Below are 27,957 nucleotides of genomic sequence, written 5' to 3'. Positions count from 1 at the left end.
AATATAAAACATTAGCCAGGCATGGTGGTGTGTGCTTGTAATTCCAGCTACTTGGGAGGCTGAGGCAGGAGAATCACTTGAACCTGGAAGGCAGAGGTTTCAGTGAGCTGAGATTGCGCCACTGCACTTTACCCTAGGAGACAAAGTGAGACTGTCTCAAAAGAAAAAAAGTAAAAATAAATAAATAAATTTGCATACTTCCTTCCTAGGACAGACAATTTTAAGGATCAAAAAGTTAAACAGCCCTTTAATCTCAAAGCTATAACTGCCATCTGACTTTATTTACCTTCCATCTTATTACAAACTCTGAGTTTGCAGCTAGATAGACTTGAGCATTATTTGTTGTTTCTGCTTTATTTCTATGGTTTGGCTTTGGCTGATTTGGTCCCACCAAGTCTCTTGTTGAAATATGATCCCCAATGTTAGGGGTGGGGCCTTGTGGGAGGTATTTGGATCGTGGGGTGGATCCCTCATGAACAGCTTGGTGCCATTCTCACAATAGTGAATTCTCACTCTTAGTTTGCAAGATGACTGGTTGTTGAAAAAAGATTGGTCCCTCCTCTCCTGTTTCTCCTGCTTCTTTTCTCTCCGTATATGACCTCTGCACATACTGGTTTCCCTTCCCTTTCCATCATGAGCAGAAGCAGCCTAAAGCCCTCACCAGAAGCAGATGCTAGCACCATGCTTCTTGTACAGCCTGCAAAACTGTAAGCCAAATAAACCCTCTTTTGCCTTTTCCCATTTGCCCAGAGAATAATTGCTGGCAGCGCTTACAACTGTGGTGTTTACTCTAAGACAACTTTGCCACGAAAGATCCCACTTTTATTATTATTTTTACATCTCTCTAGTATATCAACTTTGGAAACAAAAGACGTCTTTCTATTTAGTATTCTGCTTTTAGTAGTGGTGGTTATTTTCATTTATAAAATATAGTAATTTTTGATTGCTGAAAGTGTCAAATCCTAGAAAATGTAGCATTCCTACTTGTGATATTAACATTTTTGAACAGTTCTTTAACAGTTGTTGGCTGAAATTTCATTTAATGAATCTGATTTTTTTTCCGAAATAGACAATGCTGATGGTAGTTCTGTTTAAATAACTCCAAGAACAGTTTTTATATTCTATTTCTGCACTGAAAATCACATTTGCTTTGGCCTCGAAGAGATATTTATGTAAAATTAAAATAAGCACTGGCAGCAAGCTTTGCCTTTTTTTTTTTTCTAAATGGGAAAAGGGTTAAATTACCCAGCCTCGGGTATATTTTTATGGCAACACAGATGGACTGAGATGATTAGTCAAATATCTTCACTTGTTACTCTCTTCATCAGTAGCGGCAAGTCAAGACCACATGCCTGATACCACCAAAGGTCTTAATGAATGTTTGTTGAATGAAAGTGGATCTGCTTAAAACTTTGTCAGTTTATCAGGGAAAGGTTTTGGGGATTTGGTGGCAGAAGGTATGTGAAACAAGAAATCGTTGATATAAAAGGCTATAATCAAGTTTATCACTACTCACAGGTTCAGATGATCTCAGCTGTTTCTGCCCTGTGATGTGTTAAACATGCCAAATTGGTTATATATGGTCTATTTAAAGCCAGTCTGCTGCATTATACCCTTATGTGTCATTCCTTTTGATTTCAGTTCTTGTATTCTTAGATTTTGATCAGATAGCATTATAAACATTGGAATAGTAAAGATTTGATAACCGATAAAAATAGTGTGTAAAACGTTCAGAGATACTTAAGTCCTTACTTCCCAGTTTGAAACACAGGGCTTTGCTTGCTGTGTTCTTCCGCTTGGCTGTGGAAATTCTGTTGGTTGAGTACTTCATTTTAGGCTTCATTTTTCAGGCTTCTGTTGGATTAAAATATAACATGAGTTTATTTGTCTCAACTTGAAAACAAACAGAAACAACTGTGGCTAGCTCAGTACCAAATTGGTAACATAACCATAAAGAGGAAATAATTATTTCAGTAAAGTTTAAACATGGTATTCTTTTTTTTTTTTTTTTAAATGGAGCCTCACTCTGTTGCGGAGGCTGGGGTGCAGTGGTGCAATCTTGGCTCACTGCAACCTCCACCTCCTGGGTTCAAGCAATTCTTCTGCCTTAGCCTCCCGAATAGCTGGTACTATAGGCACGTGCCCCCAAGCCAGGGTAATTTTTTTGTATTTTTAGTAGAGACGGGGTTTCACCGTGTTAGCCAGGCTGGTCTCGATCTCATGACCTCGTGATTCACCCACTTTGGCTTCCCAAAGTGCTGGGATTACAGGCATAAGCCACAGGGCCCAGCCCAACATAGTATTCGAACTATGCATTCATGCTAGGATATGGTACTCTGCACTGCACTATGAGGCTTTGGTCAATAGGCTGCATCTTTAATGGTGGTCTCACAAGATTATAATGGAGCTGATAAATTCTTATCACCTAGTGGTGTTGTAGCCATCATAACATCCTAGAACAATTCATTACTTGCATGTTTGTAGTGATAGTGGTGTAAAGAAACCCACTGCACTGCCAGTTATATAAAAGTATAGCACATGCAATCATGTACCGTGTATAATACTTGATAACAAATGACTATGTCACTGGTTTATAATTTGCTATACTGTACTTCGTACAGTTATTGTAGATTGTATTCCATTTACTTATAAAAAATGTTAATTGTAAAGCAGCCTCGGGCAGGTCTGTCAAAAGATATTCCAAAAGAAGACATTGTTGTAGGAAATGACAGCTTCATGTGTGTTATTGCCCCTGAAAAACTTCTGGTAGGATGAGATATGGAAGTGAAAGACAATGATATTAATGATCCTGACCCTGTGTAGCCGTAGGCTAGTGTGTGTGTGTTTGTGTCTTAGATTTTAAGGAAAAAGCTTAAAAAGTAAAAAATTAAAATTGAAAAAATTTAAAAATAGAAGAAATCTTATAGAATAAGGATATAAAGGAAGAAATTTTTGTATGGCTGTATGATGTTTGTGTTTTAAGCTAAGTGTTATTACAAGAGTCAAAACATTTAAAAAATTAAAGGTTTATAAAGTAAAAAAGTTATAGTAAGGAAAGTTAATGTATTATTAAAAAAAGAAAAAAACTTTTAAATAAATTTAGTGTAGCCTAAGTGTACAGTGATCGTAAAGTCCATCGTCGTGCACAGTAATGACCTAGGCCTTTACGTTCACTCACTGCTCACTCATTGACTCACCTAGACTCATTTCCCAGTCCTGCAAGCTCCATTCATGGTTAAGTGCCCTGTACAAGTGTACTATTTTTTAATCTTCATACTATATGTTTACTTTCTTTACTTTTTCTGTGTTTAGATATGTTTAGATACACAAATACCACTATGTTAGACTTGCCATTTTATAACCTATTCTGTCTGAAGTCTACAACCTGAAGGCTTCCTCTGCAAATAAGCACTTTGGTTTCCATAATCATTTATTTTAACCCAGACATTCCTTTCTATTGATCCCAGTTGACTGTAGTCTTTTATCCCTCATTCATCTCCCAGCTGGAACCCTCCACCCCACGTTGCAAGTTGTCCCACCTTTCTGGACCAAACGAATGTATTTTTTAAATGTATTTGATTGAAGTCTCATTTCTCCCTAAATGTGTAAAACTAAGCTGCACACCGACCACCTTGGGCATGTGTTCTCAGGACCTCCTGAAGTCTTTGTCACGGGCCATGGTCACTCATATTTGGCTCAGAATAAATCTCTTCAACTATTTTACAAAGTTTGACTCTTTTTGTAGACAGTGGAAATATTGGTACTGCAATTCTGAGACTGTTTTGTTATACTTTAGAGGAAATAAGTAGATATGTTACATGGTGTTTGATTGTAAGGGAAAGGAGATACAAACATAAAATAAAAGAAGTCATGAGAAAACCTGTGGAATGTTAAATTTGTGTCAGCAATATCAGTGTGCCCATATCTTAGTTTCTTAATACTTTCTCAACTAAAAGGAACCACAGCTCCAGATCTGGAGCTGGTAAAGTAGTGGTGAACATGGAACATCCTGTTGTGTCAGAAAGCAAAGTCACTAAAAAACTAGTGAGGTTGTGTCAGAAGCATATGCATGAGCCACTGGGAAAGATCTCCTGCTGGCCGAACTTGCCACAATTTGAGGATCAAAAAGAATAATGGTGGTAATTTACTATAAAGCATTTAAAGAAATCCACAAGTTCACAGTGTTTCTCAAGAATTCAATGAACAGGGAGAGATCTACTCATTATAGAAGGAATGATAGAATTGAAACTGGCCTCATTGTCTGGGGTACCACCTGGAGTTCTTGATCTCATGACTGAGGTAATCAAGGAATGCGGACATACCAAGGGTGAGGTTAAAGCAAAAGTTTAATAAACAAAAGAAACAGAGAAAGCTCTCTGTGGCAGAGAGGGGTCCTGAAAATGGGTTGCTATTCTATAGTGGAATACAAGCGTTTTTACAAAGGAGCTAGTAGGGAGGGGGTGCTTTATTTATATAAGGTATGACAAACTGGTTAGGACTAGGTGTGTCATCTGCAGAAGGTGTGAATTCCTGACAACCCCAACCCTTTCCTTCTAGTGTTCAAGTGAGCTGGTAGCCTAAGTTACTCCATGTTGTTTGACTTCCCTTACTATGCATGTGTTAGGGGGTAGAATCCTCCATTGTGGGCATGGGTAGCTCAGTGTAACTCCTCTTATCTGAGTAGCTATAGGCATGTTCCAAGCAAGCCCTCCTGAGCAAGTATCCAAAAAAGGAATGTGTTCACTGAGGCCCACTGAATGTATATGAAACTTGCTGATTACACAGAAGGCACTCTTGTGCTGGAGCTTGCTTCCTTATCTATGTTCGCAGCTCGATCTCTCAGGCTACTCTTTGTTAGAAGAAAAGTTCTGCCAAGGACTTTGCCCTAACTATCTGCCTAGCTGTTTTTTTCCCTCTTTCTCTCTCAGAATTAGACAAATCACTATCTTGCAACCCCCAATTTAATACTTGATTCAAGCGAGGAATGTCAATTGATGCAATACCTTGATGATCATGCTAGGTCACTGTGTCATACTGAAAAAACAGGGAGTTCTGTTTCATAAATTGCAAAAAATTCCACATTCTCTTAGTATGATTCTGCAATCTGGCTTCAGCATCAGGGTGTGACACTATTGCAGTGGTTTGTGGAGAGAGCAGGACTCCTTCTCTAGGCTTAAACTCTCTGACATTGCCTGAAATTCTATCAATAATCATTGCTGCTTCTTTTTAAGTATTGGCCTCTTGTTTTGCTACATTATAAACAAGCAAACCAAATTATCCCAGCAGTGGTTACAACTTAAATCTCTTACAAACTTCATATGAATAATCTCTTCTAGCAGTCAAAAGAGGAACATTGAATTCCTGGGTTAGAGGACTCATTACAAGATACACTTTATGCACACTTATTTTGTCCCTGGACAAACCTCTGGAGGCTGAAACTCCAAATGATCTTGTCTAGGTAGAACTGCTATAACCATATGTGCATGCTACCTGTTTACATCCAGTCCCATGTGCAAAATCCTCAATGGTCAGCCAGTTGAAGGCTACCTATTCTGCCTCTCAATCTTGCCACAGGAGTAAATGTTGTGCTCCCACAGCTTAAATACTTCACATTAACCCTTATTTTCTCCCTTGGATTCTCCCACCTTTGTTGATAAAGAATGCTTAGAAGCAGAGGATCTATGTATCATTTTACTGAGTCCCTAACTTTACAGAGGAGTAGACTAAAACTCTGAAGATTAAGTGCCTTGCCTAGGATTATGAAACAGAGCCAGAAACAGAATCTAGCCTCCTGACTTCCATGTTGCTGCCAGTACTTTCCTATCATGTCTCCCTCCACTCTTTCTCTCCCTTTTCTCCTCAAAATAGGAAAAAAAAAATCAGAACTGGGAATTTAACTCCAAACACTCAGCCTTTCTTATATACAAAGCAATTGTCCAACTTATTTGAAATAATAAATTTCTCTATATGGTAGTTAGTTTGTAATCACACGTTTGGAATAATAAGATAGGGAACCTAATTGTAGTTACATTTTAACTTGTACATAAAATAGTTTATATAGTACCCTACACACAGTAGATAATGAAGTAACACTTTACTAACGTAAAAATTACATTGCCATGATGTTGTTTTCTCTTTTACCCAAGGATACTTATATCCTAGAAAAAACAATTATTCGTCATTAAAAAAGTTATTTTTTCTTTCTTATAATCTTAGAATATTTTAATAAAAAGTTACATTTTCAAATAAATATAGGAAATGTTTTAGTCTACATCTTATCTCTTGGAGAGTCAGACTCATGTTAGCATAGAAAAAGTGTTGATTGTCCTTTATTGAAGAATCATGGGTACCTTTGCTTAATTAATTGTTTTCAGTAGTTATTTGATCTCATAACCTTTTTCTCCCCTCTTAGCTTCATGGACTAGTTTGAGAGAATGCACTTAGAAGAAATTTGCCATAAACCAGTATTAGCTTGCATAATTTAAGATAGAGGAACTTAAAATACCACAATTAAATGAAGTCATTGGCACAGAGAAAGTCAACGCCCTTTATAGAACCACATGATAAGTTAAAAGCATAGTCAGGAAATATTTCCAAGTCCTATTCTGAAAAAGTATTTTCTTTAAATAACCTGCAAATTCTTCACTTTGATCACTCTTTTCACCATTTTTTTTAGACTAAAATTTACTCAATACTCTCCTGTTTTTACATCAGAAATATTTCGGAGCATATAGCAATTTAAACTAGTTCTTTTTTGCTGCTATTCCCAGTGACATACAGTAAATATCCCTGCACACTGGTTATGATACTCACCTAAGTTACAAAGTGCTAATCTCAGATGACGTGGTTTCCTGTAGTCAGCAATTGTAGTAGTTAAGGCAGTTACATCCCAGTTGTACTTATATAGACACACACACATGGATTATGCAACATTGCATGACAGCATTTGATGTATGAGGCAATGCAGATGGAGCTAGTTAAAAATGCATTAGAACGTGTGGGAGCTTGTATTCTTGCTACCGTCAGATCCTAAACAGGGATTATTTTAGCTATAACACTTTCATTTCATTTTATTTTGAGACAGAGTCTCTCTCTGCTGCCAGGCTGGAGTCCAGTGGCACAATCTCAGCTCACTGCAACCTCTGCCCCCTGGATTCAAGCAATTCTTCTGCCTCAGCTTCCCAAGTACCAGGAATACAGGTACGCGACACCACACCCAGCTAATTTTTTTGTATTTTTAGTAGAGATGGGGTTTCGCCATGTTGGCCAGGCTGGTCTTGAACTCCTGACCTCAAGTGATCCTCCTGCCTCAGATTCCCAAAGTGCTGGGATTACAAGTGTGAGTCACCACACCTGACCTAGCTGTAGCACTTTCAAAGAGTTATAGTTAGTTAATCATTCACTTTTATAAAATCTCTACAATACAGACTCTAGGTAGTGTTTATTGTATAATACATAATATAGAAGGAAACAGATTGTTCAATTTCCTTTATCTTTTCTAAAGAAAGCAGAATACGTTTTAAGTAATTCTTTTCTGATTATAGAAAGGATATATGTACACTTAGAAAATATGTAAATGACAGGAAAGTGTATGTGTTGTAGATCCTGTCATTCTTTTCCTATCTAAAAAGTTATACGCTTCTCTTAAAAAATAGAATGATTCTGCAAATACAAGCTTTTTCCATTTTCTAATTAACACTATATTATAAATATTTCTACATATTAGAAACATTCTTTACAAGTAATATCATAAATAGAATTCAATCATAGAAATATACCTTAACCAGTCTTTTATTGATTAACACTGGCTGTTGCCAGATTTTGTTTTTGTTTTCTAATATTGCCAGTGTTGCAATATTAGTTTTCTAATATTGATAGTTTGTGTGTGTGTGTGTGTGTGTGTGTGTGTGTGTGTGTGTGTAGGTGTGGGTGTGTGTGCGGGTGTGTGGGTGTAGGGGTGTGGGTATGTATTGTGATTCTTTGAAAATCTTTATAAGTTCATTGGTAGCATAAACTCCTAGTAGTGCAATTGCTGAATCAGAGGGTACATGTATCTTATATATTGACAGATATTAATGAATTGACTTCCAAAAACTTGTATTAATTTACAGTTTCATCAACAATCCAGGTAAGTGCCCTTTTCTCCCTCCTCCTAGCAACAATGAGTGTCATTACCTTTGAAACGTTTGCCTTTCTAAAGAGTGTAAACTATCTTATAGTTATGAATTATATTTCTTTTATTTAGTGGGACTGAGCATCTTTTAAAAAATTATGTATTATCAATTTCTATAAATTATTGATTTTTAAGAACTGTATGTAAACTATGAAATTAGACCCTGTCTGTGATATGTGTTACAGCTTTTTCCCCCATGTCATTTATGTTTAGATTTTGCTAATGGCATTTTTTGGCCATACATAAGCTTTCAAATATTATGTGGTAAAATACAATCAGTGTTTTCTTTTAGAACTTCTGGTTTTGTGTTCTGCTTTAAAATACCTTTCCTCTTTTAAGATTATAAATTTTACTTATGATATTATCTAAAACTTCATTGTTTAATATTTTATATATAAATCTTTGATTGACTCACTATTACTTTTGGTATAAAGAATAAGTTAGGGCTAGGTGTGTGTCTCATGCCTATAATCCCCATGCATTAGGAGGCCTAGGCAGGAGGACCACTTGAAGCTAGGAGTTCAAGACCAGCCTGGGCAACATAAAGAGACCCTGTCTCTACAGAAAATATTTTAAAACTTAGCTGGGCTTGGTGGTGTGCACCTGCTCTCTTAAGCCACTTGGTAGACTGAGGTGGGAGGATCACCTCAGCCTAGGAGTTTAAAGTCATAGTGAGCTCTGATAGCACTATACTCCAGTCTGGACCATGGAGTGAGACCCTGTCTCTAAAAATGAAAAAAATAAAAATAATGAAAAAGAATACATTTGGGATTTTTTTTCTCCCAAATACATTTGAAATTCAATTCAGACAAAGTGAAGTTTCACATGTTATGTTGGGACCAGTTCGCAGAGGGCTATGACTGCTACAATAAGGAGTTTGAGTTTTATCCTATAGACAACATGAATCTTTTGAAAGTTTCTAAAGCAAAAGAGAAGCATCTTCTAGATTGTATTTTATGAATTTAATTTTATGTCTGTGTGAAGCACCATCTGAAGGAAGGAAAGAAGGGAGAGGGAGGAGAAAAGACCCGTTAGGAGGCCAATTAAAATAGCCCAGTCAAAAAGCAAGGGGGACCTAGTGAGGACAATGTTAATAAGACTAATGAGGAGGGGAAGAGAATGATGAGTGCTACAGGTACTTCATAGAGTCCTTGCAGCTTGGTGTGAGTAAGGGCCCCAGAGATTCCGGTTCTAGTTCCACTAAGTTACGCAGTTACCAAGTGGCTGAGTCAGGATTAAAACCCAAGTCTCACTCCCAGTTTAGAGGCATGTCTACCACAATACATCCTCAGCTCTTTCTGGATCTGGGTGTGCCTGCTGTGGACTGGGAAAGAGGGGAAGCAGGGTGGTGAAGGGAAGTGACATAATTCCAGGGGTTAATAATAGGGAACTCAGGTGGGGAGGGACAGGGAGTGAGTTTGATGTGGGGCAGATGGAGTTTGAGGTACTGGAGGAACAGTTATATGGACAATTCAGCAGGGAGTGGGAACTGGGTGGCCAGAGGCCAAAATTACCATGTGGTATTTGTGAAGGCATGATAGTTAATTGTGAGGGAGTGAATGAGATTGTCTTGGCTGAGTGTGGAACAGGAAGAGAAAGCTGTGAGAAGACTAAACTCTGGGATATCTTACATGTAAGGAGAAAGAGGAGAAAAGAAGTTAGTGAGAAGACCAGACAGAGAAGCAGAAAAAAGAGGAGTTCATATAATGAAGGCTAAGAGAGAACATTGTCTCAAAAAGCAGGAACAGTTGGTAATACTCATTATAGAGACCCAGTTGGAGATTAAGAGAACTTGGAGGGAGTCATTTAAGTATGGTAGGAATCTCAAAACAACTCCAGAGGACTGCACAGAGTGGAGGAGGAGGAATTAAGACATTTCCAAGAAGTATAGTACAGTAATGAAAGGGAGCAAAGAAACAAAGAATGGTATCTTTACACAGTAGTGTGGAAAAGAGAAGATGCTACTTACTAGCTAGGTGATCTTGGGCAAGTTACTTGATATCTCTGAAGCCTCAGTTTCTTCTTCATAATAATGACAATTTTTATAATAATAACTGTTACAGTACCCATGATAGCTTCATAATAATTTGAACTTATTGTTGTAAGAATTAAATGAGAAGATATATTTTCAGCACCTAGCACAGTAACTGGTGCAAAGTAGAAACTCAATGTTTGTTATTATTGTCATTAATATTGATGTTTATATTGGGTTGTGAGACTTTTGAGTATGCTTCAATGCAGAAAGAAGGCAGCCTATGAAAAGGGGAAAACTTACATATTTCCAGAGGAGACAGAGAAGAGAGGGGGAAAGAATATGAGTGGAAGGATCGGCTTTGAAAAGAAGGAGGCACACTTATTCCTGCAGGAGAGGAGGAACTAGTGAGAGAATAAGAGAAGATGTGAAGTTTTAAGGCCTAGGGATGTGAACTTAAGGGTCTTATAAAATGGCTTCAATCTGTGTATTGTAGGTTCTGAAAGAGTTACAGAAATTAAAAGAAATAAGCACTGATTTGAAATTTTAAGGATAAGTGGAGAAAAATCTGAAACAGATCCTTAGAGAATATAAAAAAAAGAATTAACTTTGGAATACGGTGATACTGTTAGCATAGAGTTTCAGTTTTGGAAGATGAAAAAATGTTCTCGAGATGGAGGGTGGTGACGGTTGTACATAAATGTGAATGTCATTGAACTGTACACTTAAAAATGTTCAAAATGGTAAATTTTATGTTATGTATGTTTTGCCACAATTTAAAAAAAAGGTTCAAATAAAGAATTTTTAAAATGGAAGTAGAAGAAATAGAAAGATGGGAGTTTGTTCATAAACAGAAGAATTCCAGTGTTCCTTATCTTAGAGAGACATGTTCTGATGATGATGGTAGTCAGAATGAGATTTTTTGGGTGAACTGTTGAATATTGTTAAAGAGTCATCAAAGCAAACAATGAAGTCACCAAAGGTGATAACAGCAGAGGCAACAGTAAATAGCAAAAGAGGTCAGGGTCCCTAGTGACCAGAAAGGAAAGACATTAGTGTAAGTAACTGGGCCCAGGGTTGGGGTTGATGTTAGAAAGACCTTTTCTATGGGGCCTGGGAAATGTGCACACAAAAAAATGGAGTGGGTTTTGAGAATATGACATCACCAGAGGAAAGTCACATTTTAGATAATCATAGGAAATGTGCTTTTGAAGGAAAAGGAGAGAGAGAGTAAGGAGTATGCATGTGTATGGGTGGGGAACATCCTAGAGGAAATGACACACATTTAAATTAGGAAAACAACCAAAAAGATTTTAATCTGTCAATAAATAACATAATAAATAAAATAATATAAGTAGAAATTTATTAGTTGGTCCTTCACCTCTGACCAATAACAACAATGAGAAATATTTGAGTTATTATTATTTTCAAAGTTGCAAATTTGTGTAATTGCCTCTTTGGCTGGAGAAATCTTCCAGAAACTTACATTCAACAAATACTGAATACCCATTACATGACAGGGACTGTGTTTTCCATGAGCATTAACTCATATGGTGCTGCATGAAAATTTTTATTTCATGTTGTCATGTTATCTACGTCTGATCAGCTGGAAAATCATTTATTGAATCACTAACCTCTTATATGTCGGGCAATGATCTTTGGTTTACAATTTCCCACTTTTAAAATGTTAATACCTTTAAAAATGTTAAGTTGGCTGTTGGCCTTTCTTCCTTTATTGTTAATTTTACTTTCAAAATAAATTCATTTAATCAGATTGATTTGCTATGATCAGTCTTGTTACAATGCAGAGTTTATGCGAAATTCTTACTAAAAATGCATACTCATTATGGAAAATTTAGATAATATAGAAAAGAGAAAGTTTGACCTTTGATATCCTAGAGAGTAGTTAAATTATTTTAAGAGGATTTAAATTAAAAGAATTTAGCTAAATTTTCTGAAAAGAATTTAACTAGGAATACAACTGGGAATTGTTGTAAAGAAATCCTAACCTCCCCCTGAGATCCGCAGGGTACAAATGATGCTGGATTTGCATCTGTTTGTACTGCAGCACAAAGTGCTGCCTAAAACCATTAATAAATAAAATACTACTTCTAGCACTGGGCTGGGTGCTGGGATAGAGTACTGAACAAAGCAAACTCCCTTGCCCCCCTGGAGTTTACTTTCTAATGGGGAGATTGAAGTTACTTACATAGTTGTACAAATATGTTATTAATAAGCAGTGATAAATAAGAATTGTACGGGTAAAGAAGGTAAAATAGAATGGTAGTAAGGTAGTGTAGTCTGAGAAGGTGACATTTAAATTGCACCGAAAGCGCGTGAGGAATATATGAAAGGGAAGAGACATGGGGAAGAGAAAACCTCAGGGGCAAAGGCCCTGAGATGGACAGAAGCCATAGTGCTCAGTAAACAGAGAGGGCCATTGTGGCTGGAGCAGAGCGGGCAATGGGGAGAGCATAATGTGAAGGGGTTGGAGACAGAAGGGGGCAGAAGCTTGGCTGATCTGGGCCCTGGAGGCCAGAGGATGAAACTTGGATTTTATTCAGAGTGCATTGGGAAACCAAAGAAGGATTTTGAATAACATGAGATGTGATTTGATTTTTATTTTTAAACTAGTGCTGTGGTTATCATGTGAGAAACAGATGGAGGGCAATAAGAGGGAGGGGATGAGACCAGCCAGGAGTCTGCATTAATTCGGATGCTTAATAATGGTAGTTGCGGTGATGATGACGATGGTAGTAGCTACAGTGTTTGGGTGTCTTCTGTAAGACTGATGCCCTACATATATTATCTTTAATGTCACTGTGATTCTGGAGTTTGGATATGATTGTCTCCCTTTTAGAAGTGAAGAAATAATGGCTCTTGCCAAAGGTCACATAGGTAAGAAGTAGCAAAGCCAGAATCTGATATTAGGGCTATATTGCTCTTTCTCTTAGTTTATGGGGAACATTGGTAGAATGGGGTATAATTGAATCCCAGGGCCTTATATGTCATTCACCACTTTGTCAAGCTTGCTTTCTCTTGAATGGGAAGAGGATCTATAAGCAGATAGTGGGATGAATGAACCTATTGCTGGGTACTGGAAGCAACACCAGTTGAACCAGTGGAAGAAGACTGACCCTGGCTGAAAGGGAGAGGAAATAGGGATCATGGCTAAGTTTGCTAACACAATATGACTTCATTGTGGGAGATTTTGCAAAGGGGTAGAAGTGAAAGCGAAGCGGGTGGGGAGCAAAGGGGAGGGTGTCACACCAATCCTCTACTCCCTTGGGTGTAGCAGTTTCACTTCTTTCTTAAGGGAGATTAGAATAAGTGATATGGAAGAAGGGAAAATGGAAATTTGGGGAACAATGAGACAGGAACCTCCTCATCAAACTGGATCACTTCCTGTCGCCTACCCCCGACCACTCTGAAGAGTTTCCATCTGCCACTTTCTTGGACCCTGGGAAGAACACTTCTCCCAGGGAAGGGAAGCACTCTATAAAGAAATCTAGTAGATCAATCTATGACTTAAGCCAAACCCCTTGTGAGAAGAGGGGAGGGATGGTGTGAGATTTTAGGGAAGCTTCCTTTTATATCTTTAAAGGTAAACAGTACTCATCATTTGTAAAGCACTTCTATGCTTTGCCATGGTTTTCCTGGATACAGTCTTATCCAGTCATTTTTATACATTTGCACTATCTGCCCCATCAACCTTTCCAACCTTACCCCTCCCTCCATACTCTCTACATTTAGACTCGTTAGACTGTTTACCATTCCTCAATTCACCATGCGCTTTCGCGCCTCCAGAGCTTTGCTCACACTATTCCTCTTGCTAGTGCTACCTCTTCCTTTTTGTCTGGGAAACTTCTGCTTAACCCTTGCAGCCCAATTCAAATGTTACCATTTCCCTGACAACCCACAATCAAGCCGACTTTGTTGTTTCCTCTCTTCCTTCCTTATATATTATATTTATGATAATATATTCAACTCTGTTTGTTTTCCTATCTCCTCCACTGCTGGGTTCTTGGGAATAAGAGTTGTGCTTTAGTCATCTTTTTTTCCCCAGAAATTATCCACAGCAGGCACTCAAGTGTTCTGTAATTTGGATCAGTCCTTACAGATACCCTATAAATTAAGGCAGGCATCGTCCACTAGGCAGATGTGGGCACCCTACCCAAATCCCAAAGATCTGCAGAGCAGTGGAGCTAGAATCCTAGGTTGAGCTGTATGAAGTTGGCACTACAGCATTTTGACCTACAGAAATGACAGTTTTATATGCCTCAGTCTAATAGAACTCAAGTCTTCTTGTTCTTGGGTAAGTGCTCTTTGTAAAGCATTTTTAAAAGCTAACTCTTCAGCTGGCCTATGGCTCTGCAGCTTTAGTGTGACTGAACATTTCAAAGTACTCAATTTAAGTTGTTTTCTTCCTCTCCTGGGCGCCTGCCCATGCCTCACATACTTTGGGGGCCTCAGTGGATCAAGTCTGTAGTAATCTTTGAAGAAGCAGAGGTAGACTGGCCTGCCCTTCCCAAGCTTAGACCCAGGATTTTCTCCCTTCCCTCAAGTCCCTGCAGCTCTCCAGGTCTCAGTTTCCTTGTCTTCAAAACATTTTCCTCCCTTTGACTCTTTCCTGTGCTCCTGTACAGGTTCCTCATTTAGCCCATTTCTTTCCTTCTCCCAGGGCCCCTTCTATACTGGCAGCTGCACCAGTTCCTTATTCACGCAGAGGATCCCATCCTCAGAAAACACATACATTCTACCTCAGCCCTGTGACCTCCTCTTTTCTTTTCCACTAACCTTATAGCTGGACAAAATTACAGTGAAAAGAAAAGTCCACAGAGTCTGCAGCATTTTTTGTTTTCGTTTTTACTTGTTTTTTTTTTTTTTTCTTTAGTAGCCAAATATTTGAAATCTGATTTTTTTTTGAGACTGTGTGCTGCTCTGTCACCTAGGCTGGAGGGCAGTGGTATGATCATAACTGACTGTAGCCTTGAGCTCCTGGGTTCGAGGGATCTTCCTGCCTCAGTTTTCCAAGTAGCTAGGAATACAGGCATGTGCCACCACACCCGGCTAATTTTTTATTTTTGTAGAGACAGGGTCTTGTTTTCTTGCCCAGTCTGGTCTCAAACTCCTGGCCTCAAGTGATCCTTCCATTTTGGCCTCCCAAAGCGCTGGGATTATAGGTGTGAGCCACCATGCCTGGCTGTTGTTTAATGGATTCAGAAAGCTCTCAGTGCTAGAAGAAAGCAGTGTATAGAAAAAAAATACAGCATGGAACAGAGTGACCTTTGGTTTTAGTTTAACTCTAAAGTTGAGATCATTTTTTCTTTTACTTTTTAAGTGCATTTTACATCAAATTGGGCAAGTAATGTACAAATTATGAATTTAGTAAAAATTCAAAGGAGTGGCCGGGCACAGTGGCTCACGCCTGTAATTCCAGCACTTTGGGAGGCCGAGGCAGGTGGATCACGAGGTCAAGAGATCGAGACCATCCTGGCCAACATGGTGAAACCCCGTCTCTACTAAAATGTAAAAATTAGCTGGGCATGGTGGCACGGACCTGTAGTCCCAGCTACTCAGGAGGCTGAGGCAGGAGAATTGCTTGAACCTGGGAGGCGGAGGTTGCAGTGAGCTGAGGTCGCGCCACTGCACTCCAGCCTGGCTCTTGGTGATGGAGTGAGACTCTGTCTCAAAAAAAAAAAAAATTCAAAGGAGTATGAAATATTTAGCAGGAGCATGTAGAGTTAAATAAAAATTCTCCTGTATTTTTTTGAGAGAGACAGAGTCTTGGTCTATAACCTAGACTAAAGTGCATAGCTAATTGCATCCTTGAACTCCTGGCCTCAAGTGATCCTCCTGCCTTGGTTACCCAAAGTGCTGGGACTAGAGGCATGAGCCACTGTGACTAGCTCTCCTGTATTTTTTTATAGTTAGCCCTTATGTAGTGTTTACTATGTGCCAAGACTGTACTAAGTGCTTCACATATTTAACTTATTCAGTTATTGCAGCAATCTTGTCAGGGTAGCATTATTATTATTCCTCTTTTATATATGAGGAAACCGAGGTACAGAGATATCAAGTAAATGCCCAAGGCCTTATAGCTGAAACCCCAAGCAAACATTTTTAGAGTACATGAGGTGCTTCAGGAAAGGGGTGGAGGAATCCAAATCTGTTGCGTTCCAGATCTTCCTCTAGCCCCTGCATCCAGTGCAGAAAACTCCTACCTAGAAAGTTTTCTAAGTAGAAGAGGTTTTGTTGGTAAGAAAACAAAATTAAAAGTTTGAAAATATGTCATTAGGCCCATGCCACCTGAATTATTTGACCCCGTAAGGTGGGTGATAGACTGAGGCCCAGTTCATACACCATCAGTGGTAGTCAAGCTAGAGAAGATTTAGTAGCATTATAAGGAGAAAGCCTTACACTTTATGGTTAGAAGAAGTTTTCAAAACATTGTAAAGAGTAGAATCCTTTTCTGAAAAAAAAAATGTTGCATGGAAGCCTAATAGATAAAAGAAGACAGAATCATTAATTTATTAATTTAAAGATGCTTCATAAGTTTACATTTATATTTATTCATTATAAAGATATTGAATCAAATATACTCTTTCCAGCATAATAATGGATTAGTTGCTATGTACAGCCCTCCTGATAGAAATAACTAAAATGCTGCAAGAAGTATTTTAAAATATTTTTTCAAACAATGTTGAGCTAGCATGAATGGGAGGCTAGCAACCTTGGCTTTTTTCTAAAGTTGTCTGCTGTAGCCTAGAGACAAAGAGGAAAAATTACGTAAAGTACCAGGAACAGGAGATAAAGCCCAGGATATGTCTGAGATGGGGAGTCTAATAGGAAGCTGCTGCATAAACCTAGTCTCTCAAAGGGCTACATTCACAATCGATATGTGATCAAGATAAATAAACTCCATTCACAAAAGGGAAGTCAGAAACCTTGATTGTCTCAACTCCAGCCCTAGCTAGAAGGAAACACATATCTCTAAGAACTTATATTCTCAGGGCAAGTCAGCCTCTACATTGGTTTATAGTCTGAAATCACACTACTTATGTGCTTCCAAAAGTCTGAAATAGAGAATTAAGTATAAAGTAGTTTTAGGTTGGCAGTGCCCCAAGGCAAATGGGAAAGGCAAACATAAATTTTATCTTGAAGAACTCAGCTGCTACACAAACCACCAAGCATTCCCACAGAAAAGCCTTCAGGACAAATGAGTAGCCTGCAATCAAAATTTGCAAAGCAAGCAAGAATACTAGGCACCATGGTGAGAACCCACAAAAGGAAAAGGCAGTAGAAACCAGCTACAAGTGCAGATTACCGGTAATAGTACTATTATCACTATTTTATTTTTGCAAAACAGTAAAACATCGGTCACGTTTGTTTACAAAAAATTTTGTCTAGGCCGGGCGCCGTGGCTCACGCCTGTAATCCCAGCACTTTGGGAGGCCGAGGCGGGTGGATCATGAGGTCAACAGATCGAGACCATCCTGGTCAACATGGTGAAACCCCGTCTCTACTAAAACTACAAAAAATTAGCTGGGCATGGTGGCGCGTGCCTGTAGTCCCAGCTACTCAGGAGGCTGAGGCAGGAGAATTGCCTGAACCCAGGAGGCGGAGGTTGCGGTGAGCCGAGATCGCGCCATTGCACTCCAGCCTGGGTAACAAGAGCGAAACTCTGTCTCAAAAAAAAAAAAAAAAAAAAAAATTTGTGTATATAAATTTGTGTATAAAATGATTATGAATATCATATACATGTAAATCATGCCTTAAGTCATTGTGGGACAAATAGTGACAAAATGAAATCACTTGTGAAGACTGAAATCAAACTTCATAAAATCCTAAAGTAAAAGAAGGAATAATAAACACAAATTTTTGCTTGTTGTCTCTGGTGGAAATCAAAGGAGATGCAATTAGGTAATGACACCAAGCAGCCTTCAAAGTTGTAAGGAATATTCTGTTTTTTAAGCTGGATGATAAATACACAGGTATTTGTTTTATTATTTTGCTCCAGAACTTACATATACATTCCATATATTAATTTATATGTATGATATATTTCTTAATTAAAAAGCTTAAAAGAAAGAAAATCAAACCAGTTAATACTCTACTCATAAAGTCAACTGTTAAGCAGACTTCCCCATCCTCCAGGAACAACTGTAGCAACCAAGTAAAAAAAAAAAAATCCGTTAATACAACATCAACACTTTCAAAATTAAAAAGAAATTGTTGCCTAAAAGCAGTGATGCATTATTTACAATTCTGCGGTTGTATTAAAAGAATAAGTGAGCCAGTGTAAAGGGGCTTCCATGTGCTAAATTGTAACAATTGAACTAAAAAAGTGAAAGTTTTTCCTTGTGACAAGACTAAAGTTACAGACAGTATAACTTTTGCAGGCTTTTTTTTTCTTATACTTGGGATATGCTTATTGAATAGTGACAGAAATAACTGATATTATAGAACAGGTTATTAAAAGTTTTATAAAACATGTAATATATTCCGCAATACTTTCACTGCCACATCATCTATTTTAGTTGGCATAGTCAAAAGCCAAAATGAGAGTCCCTCCCAATGCTGGTGTTTAGCTGATATGCTCCAAGGCCGGTTCCTTTTTTATTTATCTTTGCTGCATGCCAGCTATTAAATATTTTGAATATCACTTGGGCAGAAAGCATGAGATTTTCTTGTACAACTAAATGGTTGCCTGCTAACATTGTTAGATACAATTAAATTAGATTATTAAAAGCTCTTTAAAATTTAAGGGTATAGAGGCTTTCTTCTAGATATGAAGCTTCCTGGCCATTTATCTGAATAAAATAAGCCACAATCTACACACTGGATATTTCATTTCCATAAAGTTTTAACAGAACTGCCTTGTGCAGTGATCTGAAAATGCAACTCAAAGGTCTGGAAGCTTGACCATGATGGTATGATAAGCTTTTCACCTTCCCTACTTCATGGGCTGCTCTAGCTGTTCCCCAAATTGCTGGCTTCATAATTTCTCCATGGAATTCTTAGTTGTCTCAGCCTTACTTACCTGGTAGCTGGCCTTAGGGTGAAAGCTACTAAAGTGAAAAGAGTCAAATACCTCTCTTCTTCCCAAAGATGAGACTAAATTATTTTTCTGCTCTGGATAGATATGACTTCTTTTTGAGTGTACCCAATGATGCATGGAGAAATAAATATAACTGGTAGTCTTTCCTTTGTCAAGAGACTTTTCATAAAATAGGTACAGTGAACTGCCACTCTAGAGGTTACTAGTTGCTACATGGTTTCACCTAGATAGTAGGGAGAACCAGTGGGTCTAAACCCAGATGCTGTTTTACCAGCTTTTGCAATAAATGCCTAGAAAAAAAAATTGGATGCTGGCAAAATAATAGACTTCTGTCTAATTTTTCTACTTTTATGAATTAAGAAATATAAAGACAAAAATAGTTCTGAATATTTTGAATTTACTTTCATAGGCCTTATAGCACTGAGCAGAAATTCTTCCACTGACATAATGAAAAGTAATAATAGTTGGACAGCCAGATGTAAGTATTACCTGTCATGTCCTAGCATAGTATCCTCCAAAATTTTTGTAAAATAGTTTATACTTTTTTGAGTTAATAGCATCTGATTTTTGTATTAAATGACCACCACATACTGACAATTATGATTACAGTTTCACAAACCATATGGCTCTTGAATAAATCAGTGCAAAAAAATACACCCTCTTTAATAAAAATAATGCCACCATACCTTCAGGTAATATGGACCTTTTTTCTTATGGGAGAAAAAATAGGAAGCTGGAGATAGTCACTAAATTATATCAGAATGAATGTTGGTATTTATTTCTGTGCCTGAAACTTGTTCAAAAGTTTAGAATAAAATATTACTCAAGGAAACTTAAAAATTATGGGTCAGGCACAGTGGCTCATGTCTGTAATCCCAACACTTTGGGGAGGAAGAATTCCTTAAGCCCAGGAGTTTGAGATCATCCTGGGCAACACAGTGAGACCTTATTCTACAAAGTGTAAAAACATTAGCCAGGCGAGGCACCACATGCTTGTAGTTCCAGCTATTCAGGAGGCTGAGGTGGGAGGATAGCATGAGCCAAGGATATTGAGGCTGCAGTGATTTGTGATTGAGCTACTGCAATCCAGCTTGGATGACAGAAGGACTTTGTCTCAAAAATAAATAATAATAATTTACCACTATGAAGCAGTTATGCTGGCTACTGATCAAGTGTTGTGAAACAGGATTGCTAAAGAATGTGGACATGTAAGATATAATGGAAAAATAAAATTTAGGGAGGAAAAACTTTGGAACTAATAAATTCAGATTTGAGGAAGTTCATGTTTGGGTGTAATGATTCCTCAAAAAAAAAAAATAAAAAGAACAATTGGAGAAAAGCATAGAGTCCTCACTTTAAAAAGAAACTGTAAACAGCTTAAATAGCATTTCTTAAACAATTGTTACTAATAAGCCAGCAGGCTAAGAAGTTATAGTGGTTGAGATTTGAGCACAGCAGATACACAAAACTACTCAATTCTGTTAAACTCTTTAAGGAAATATTGAATCTTTGCTAGGAACTCCATGAGATATAATGAGCAAAACATTCTTATGATTGCAGAAGATCTCAGAGGCACTAATATGGCTAGGGAAAGTCATGACAGTCATTGAATTTTCAGAGTGTTTGAAGTGGAGGGGAATTGCATGTAAACTGGGTGCTGATTAAAAGTAAAACACTCTGTCAAGTTTGTGGATGAACTTCTCCTAGTTCTGGAAATAGCAATGGGAATGGCAAAAAAAAAAAAAGTTACCTAAGAGAACAATGGCTTACAGGAACCCTTTCCCTCCAGTAACTGTGAATGTAGCCCTGAAGAAAATATGCAGATGGTTTTAATGTCACCTCATTAATATTTTCATATTTGAAAATGATGGAAGCTTTGAATAAAAAAATAGCTTCACAGTAGCTTCACAAAGATTAGAGATGCACTAAATGAAGTAGTTTGGAATCATTCTTTAGTTCTTTTTTCTTAATGAGACCTGACCGTGGATTTTAATCTCTGATCTGAAATTTACTAACTTTATGATTTTGGGTTAGTACTACAACTTTTTCAAATCCTACTGTTTCAATTTCATAAATGGAGATAATATTTACCTCACAGAGATGCTGTGAAGGATAATGTGGAAGATAAATGTCTCACTTTTAGTAAATGGTCAGTGATTAATACATTACCTTTGATAACTGCTTCTAACTCCTTTTACCCATCACAACACCTGTCTTGAGTAGGATTTTGTTGTTTGTTTCACATTTTACAAGAGAGAAAAAAATTCAGACTCAGAAAAGTTAAGTACAATCCAAAATTACACAGCTGGTCAATGATGGATGATGGATTGGAGGCCAGACTGCCTCTAAAAATCTGTGTGTTTATTATTATGCTATATTGCACTTTTACTTAAAAAAAAATACCTTCATAGGTATAGTGTAATCTACCAATAATAACATGAGCAGCATGTGCCAGGAGTCTGCTATAGGGAGGAAGTGCCCCCAATTCCTCACTACACCTTACCACTCCCTGCATAAAGAACTTTGCCTGAACTTTTTGAGGCCCACTAAGGTTGTATCCCCTTAAAAGTTACTTTTGCCTGCAGATATCAGCACCAGAGAACCTACAGGAAACCTAAGAGATTAGAGGTTCTACATCATTTCCTGAAGTTCTTGAACCCGACCCAATCATTTTGTTGATAGACTAAGGTCCATTTCTTTTTGCTGTTCCAGGAGTTTATATTTGGACTTAATGTTTCTAAATGCTTCTGCTGCAAGGTGAGATACAAAGAAGGTGGATTCCAGTCAACCCTCTTGATTTCCACCATGTTTGCCAAAATTTCAAGTTGAATAAAAGATATATTGATTTTTGTACAGTGCAACTCACATCTCCAGAAAAACACTTATAGTATCAGATTTACTGGCATATATATTTTCTTTTATATATATACACACATAAATAAAACTATATATATGTAGTAAAAACACACATATATAGTAAAATGCACACCACACACACACACACACACACACACACACACAATTATCTCCCAGTGCTGACCCCTCTTCAGTATTTCCCTGTAATGATTTAATTACTTGATGGAGCTTAACTTTTCACAGTTGAATCTCATGCTTATTTCCCTGCAGTTAGTTGTAAGCTCTATTTCCTTAATCCCCGGGAAAGCCTGGCCAGGAGTGGCATTTCCTGTTTCTCAATCTCTTCCCTTATTTTCACCTCTGGCTATTTCAAACCGTAAGTGAAAGTTTGCCTCAGAATTCTTTACTCTATATAAATGGGAAAGGGAAAGAGGTTCTTTCTGACCGTAGATACTGTAAGTTAAACAATGATGGGAAAGAGATAAACATCTAGCTTGCTTAGAAAATCAATTATGAAGTAATCAATCAAAGATTGGTAGCAAGTCCAGGATCCTTTTAGAGAAGAATGGAGAAAATGTGAAATTGAGCTGAGGAAAGTGATGCTTTTGCTAGAAGTTCTTAAGTGTTTAAGACACTACCCAGCTATGTGATTCAGTTCAAACACCCTAAGCTTTGGGAAATAGAGGATTCTGAAGTTTTCTCAACTTAGAGTGGTATATTTTCTGGGAGAAAATCAAAAGAGGAGCATCAAGTATTCAAAAGACAAATTTGAGAAGGAATAGGTAAAAAATGTTGGAAACAGTATAGGACCCCAGGGTGGCACAGAGGATGCTTCAGGTGGGAGAAGCACAGTGCAGGGGAGGGAGTACAGGTCTTTGCCCTAGATACTTCATTCTCAAGTCTCTGACTTGTGTGCAGCCACAGGACATACTTTTGGCTTTGTGCTATTTTCATTATTAAAATAGTCTGGAGTCTTATATTCATGTGTGGAAAGGAAAGGCAGAGAAAATTGTGAGGAGGCTGAAAACAAGGAATAAGGAAAAGAAAACAAGCTTCAAAGGAAAGTCTTTAATGAAGAATAGTAGCAAAACTGATGTGCTTTTGAATTTCTCCGTTTAGGATATCAAGTCCTTATTTTTTCACAATAGGGGATTTTTGAGGGGTTAATGCCTCTCAATTCTTCTATTAGAAACTGACAGTGAAAAATAACAGTGAGAAAATTATGACAGTGAAAGAGATCTGACCTAGCCAACCCCCATCGTGCTTTCAGTCTCCAAACTGTCCTTGGTCATTTCTGGGTTTGGGCCAAGTTAACTTTGGGAGAAATTTATTGTATAGTTTAAATGATAATAGCCCTTCCCCAAAAGTAAAACACCTTGGTAAAATTAATGAAAGTCCACCAAGTTACGAGGTTGAGAGGGGCCTGAATTCTGCTAAGATGTAGGCATAGTAAAATGATTACCAGCCATTATTTTGGAGGTCAGAAGATTTACAACTTCCCCAGTGACTACTGTAAATAACATCACTATTGTATAAGCTAAGATTGACTTTTAGTGACGTCTGTTCAGGCTTTTGCATATCTGATGACCAGTGACTCCCACCCAGAAAGAGACTCAGCACACACAAGAGGACCATTTATCACATGCTTATAATTCCATTCTCAACCAATCAGCAGCACTTATTCCCCTAAGCCCTTTGCCCACCAAACTAACCTTGAAAAACCCTAGCCTCCAAATTTTGGGGGAGATTTGAGTAATAACTTTGAATCCTGTGTGGCATGGCTGATCTTGTGTCAATTAAACTCTTTATTGCCATGCCATGGTCTCAGTGAACTGGTTTTGTCTATGCAGTGGGCAGGAAAAGCCCATTGGACAATTACATGGTTATTCCCTTTTTACTTTTTTTTTTTTTTTTTTGAGACAGAGTTTCACTCTTGTTGCCTAGGCTGGCGTGCAATGGTGCAGTCTCAGCTCACTGCAACCTCTGCCTCCCTGGTTCATGTAATTCTCCTGCCTCAGCCTCCCAAGTAGCTGGGAGTACAGGCACTTGTCACCATGCCCAGCTATTTTTTTTCTTTTTTTTTTTTTTTGGTATTTTTAGTAGAGACGGGGTTTCACTATGTTGGCCAGGCTGGTCTCAAACTCCTGACCTCAGGTGATCCACCCACCTCGGCCTCCCAAAGTGCTGGGATTACAGGCATGAGCCACCATGCCCTGCAATATCCTCCTTTTACTGAAAACCACTTGAAAACAATTGCAAGCAGGTTTGTCTTGAGTAAGCATTAGGAGTTTGAAGTAGAATTATCAACTTGCTTTATAAAGTTTCCAGCCTGGCAACAAAGCAAAGATCCTGTCTCTACATAAAATTTAAAAAATATTAGCCAGGCACAGTGGCATGTGCCTGTAGTCCCAGCTACTTGGAAGGCTGAGATGGGATGATTGCCTGAGCCCTGGAGTTGGAAGCTGCAGTGAGCTAGGATCACACCACTGCTCTCCAGCCTGTGCTACAGAGCAAGACCTCACATCTTAAAAAAATGTAAAATAAAATAAAGTTTCATGGAGGGGGCAAAATTTACTATAAAAACTATTACAATCTCTTTTAACAATTTATTAATTTTACAAACACCCAAAGGAAAGCAAAATGGAATTTTAAGTTAGTAACAGCTATTGTCATCAACTTTTACAGCTATTAGCAATAAACAAATTGGCTTTATCATTTATTTTTCAGGAAAAAAAAAAAAAACCCACAGTTCTCCATGGTTCCCAAATTTTACTTTGTAAAATCAGATTTTATTTGATTTGTAAAATTTGGGAACCATGGAGAACCATGGGTTTTTTTTGTTTTTCTTTTTCTGATCTTTTACAAATCTGACTAAAAATCACCCAGAATATTCAGTCTTACCTTGTAATCTTGTTTTGATTTCTTCTTTGAAAAGCTGCAGTTCCGTGTTCGGAGTCTGTAGACTCTTTTTATCAACTGAAGTTTGGCAGACAACCAAAATTCCTTAGAAGGGAGATCTGGGCGGGTGAAATTTTAACAGGCTTTAAATCTCATGTAAAGAGCCAACAGATTTACAATTCTGTCAACATCTAGGGCTCATTGCTTTCTGTGTCCTCCCTCCATCTTAATATTTTAAACAAGCAGTTATGATTCTTCTGCCCCTAAACTTTACATTTTGGCTCTTTTTGGAGTTGAACTCCTGAACTTCAGCTGCAGCACTATTCATTTTGAAATTCTTTTGCCATTTATATTTTCACTTTTGGCCATTGGCTTCTTAATTTATAACCTTCATTAAGAGGTCAGTTTATTCTTCCAAATTCCTTTATAATAGACATTTGCAACCCCCTTTGGCATATCAGTAATAAGCAACTCATCTGCAAATAAAAGCTCTCAGATACTCTGTGTATTCCACCATATCTGACATGGCTTCCTGCTTCCCATTGTTCATCTTTTATTTCTATTCATCTCAAATATCTCACAGAAGATAATACTTTATTACAAAAGGAAATCCTGTAGTGTAGATTCCAGAGAAATCAAAATGGAATTTTAAGTTAGTAACAGCTATTGTCATCAACTTTTACAGCTATTAGCAATAAACAAATTGGCTATTTTTTTATATAGAGAGAAGTTGTTCTTCTTACCTCATGAGAAAGTTTGCTCCTATTCACCCTCTCTCCATTTCTTTTGGGATCTATAGTAGAAAATTAAGGGGTGACGTGATGCTCTTTTAAGACTTGGACTGATTCTACATCCTAAGATCACACATTGAAAATAAAACTGCTGCTGTACTTAGAAGGATATTGTGATGGGACTGTTAGCCTAGCAAGCCCCTACAACCATTCAATCTATAAGATTAGAAGGGTGAACTTGAAACAAAGGGGCAGCAGAAAAAATTTACTGTAAAATGAAATAAGAATTTTTTAGTTTTTCTCATGGCATATTGAGGGACAGAATGTCAGGGGAAAGAGAAAATGAGACAGCAACAGATGGCTGACCAGGGCTTGGGAAAATGTGACTGTGATGGAGTCCCCTTTGGAAAAAACAGCTAAGGAACTCTGTTATCTTGTTTAAAGTTGTTTCATTTTCTGTACAGTAATCCCCTTTAATGATCCCCAAAACTGAGCAATTGGCTACAAGCCATAATGTTGTGTTTGTGAGGAATGAAGAAAGCTGGCTATGTCCACCAGAAAAGGATGCCAAGATGACAAGAACTAATCAGAAATTTAATTATGTGCAATAAATGGGAGGAAGGAGTGACAAGTAACAGCCAAGGGAATATCAGTGTACTCTGGGAATTCTTACAAATACTGAGAAAATTACAAAGCATGAATAATGTGTCTTCATGATGTCTATTGAACCCTCCTTCATTATTACAAAATGCCTCTTTTTATCTCTAGTTATGCGTCATGCCTTAAAGTCTGCTTTGTCCATTATTAGCAGAACTCTGCAAACATTCTTTTGGCTAGTATTCACATAGTGTATCCCTTTTTATCTTTTTTCTTTCAAACTATGTCCTTATGTTTCAAATGTGTCACATATAAGTAATATATAGTTAGGTTTTTTTTTTTCTTTTTTTGACAACAATTTGTCTTTGAACTGGAACATTTATTGTAATTATTGATATATTTGAATTTGTTTCTACTCTCTTGCTTTTTTCCCCTCCTATTTTGTCTCTCTGGCTTATGCTCTTTATTGGATGAAACAATTTTTAAAAAATTATTCAATTTTCTCCCAACAGTCATGAAATATAACTCTTGTCTCTTTATGAAACAAAGAAAAAATAAAAGCCTGCTAAAACCACAGCTCTGCTTTTAGGAGGCTTTCTGTACTATTATTATTATTATTATTATTTTTTGCCTCTGCCCTCATGCAGCTGCATAATTTGGCAAGTGTTTTGAAGAGGAAAATCATATGTAGGTTCAGCTCGCTGGTTCTCTCTTCTAGCTGGGACCTTGGACCTTCCAATTTCTAATTTCTCTTCATCCCCACAATACCAATCAACAATGATTTCTCTGTCTCCTGACACTGGCCTCCTACCTTGGTAAAATACAGATTTCTTGCCTTGGCAAATGTTCTTGTAACTGTTATGAAAAGTTCTATAACTGTTAGCTAATCTCTCCATGGAATCTTAGCTCCTCATCCTTAGTGCTTTGGCAGCTCTCTCTTTATCTTTCTGGTTATTCTCAGTGGTAACACTGGACTGCCACACGTTACTCCATTCTACTTAAGTAGCTAGTTGAATGAAGATGAACGCTTGCCTCCAGAAGGCAGGAGGACTAAGCATTGAGCCATACAGGCTTCATTCTAGTAACCATATGATTTGTTATCTGAATCATAAATTTTTGAGAATGAAAAGAGTGTTACTAATCATTTGACCAGAATAATAACTACTTCCCAAATGCCAGATCTGCCTTACTAACTTCCTCCTTTCACGGTAGATGCAAGGTATATGGGTGACTGTCTAAAATTTTGCTAACTCATAGAAATACATTCCATCTGGTGGCACTATTTTATTCCCAAAGGAAGAAAGTTCAAATTGATGATTTGCTACCAGTAGACCTTTAAAAAGGAAAATTTAAAGGATACACATCACATGGAGGAAGGTGAACCTAAATGGTGGGTCTGAAATATAAGTAGAATTGAAGAATAAAAACTACATTAAATATTGAGGTAATGCTAACAAATATTAATGGTTAATACTGATAATAATATCTTGTAAGGTTAAGAAAAACAAACTAGAACTAAATACATTACAAAAATAGTCTATAAGTCTGGAGAGATGCTGTTAGGAATGAGAAGTCCCAAGTATATTGTATTGCTCAGGAAGAGGGTAAAAATATTGCTGAATGTTGGGCTCTGTATTCATTTTTAATTTTTTAGAAAAAAATTTAGAAT

The 27,957-nt window shown here is 37.6% G+C and overlaps 1 protein-coding gene across 5 annotated transcripts in view; it reads right to left on the bottom strand.

Annotated features, from left to right (window-relative positions):
- IL33 (interleukin 33) overlaps positions 1–25,081 on the bottom strand; it is a 38,798-nt gene extending 13,717 nt beyond the window's left edge. The window contains exons 1-2 of one of the 5 annotated variants that reach the window (XM_032291091.1): positions 24,964–25,081; positions 1,753–1,854 (exon numbers count right to left, since the gene is read on the bottom strand). In XM_032291091.1, the coding sequence (XP_032146982.1) occupies positions 1,753–1,843 (91 nt within the window). In that variant the 5' untranslated portion in view covers positions 1,844–1,854; positions 24,964–25,081. Of the gene's footprint in view, positions 1–1,752; positions 1,855–6,813; positions 7,073–24,963 lie in introns of those variants that run through there. The other 4 variants (XM_032291089.1, XM_032291087.1, XM_032291090.1 and 1 more) reach the window with 4 other exon arrangements.
- Between the last annotated feature and the right edge of the window lie 2,876 nt (positions 25,082–27,957).

The sequence above is a fragment of the Sapajus apella genome, unplaced genomic scaffold (genome assembly GCF_009761245.1).
Source record: "Sapajus apella isolate SASKATOON/1434 unplaced genomic scaffold, GSC_monkey_1.0 scaffold24, whole genome shotgun sequence".
In the NCBI taxonomy this organism is placed as follows: domain Eukaryota; kingdom Metazoa; phylum Chordata; class Mammalia; order Primates; family Cebidae; genus Sapajus; species Sapajus apella.
Note: the sequence above shows the minus strand (reverse complement) of the source record. Positions and strands in the feature narration are given on the sequence as shown.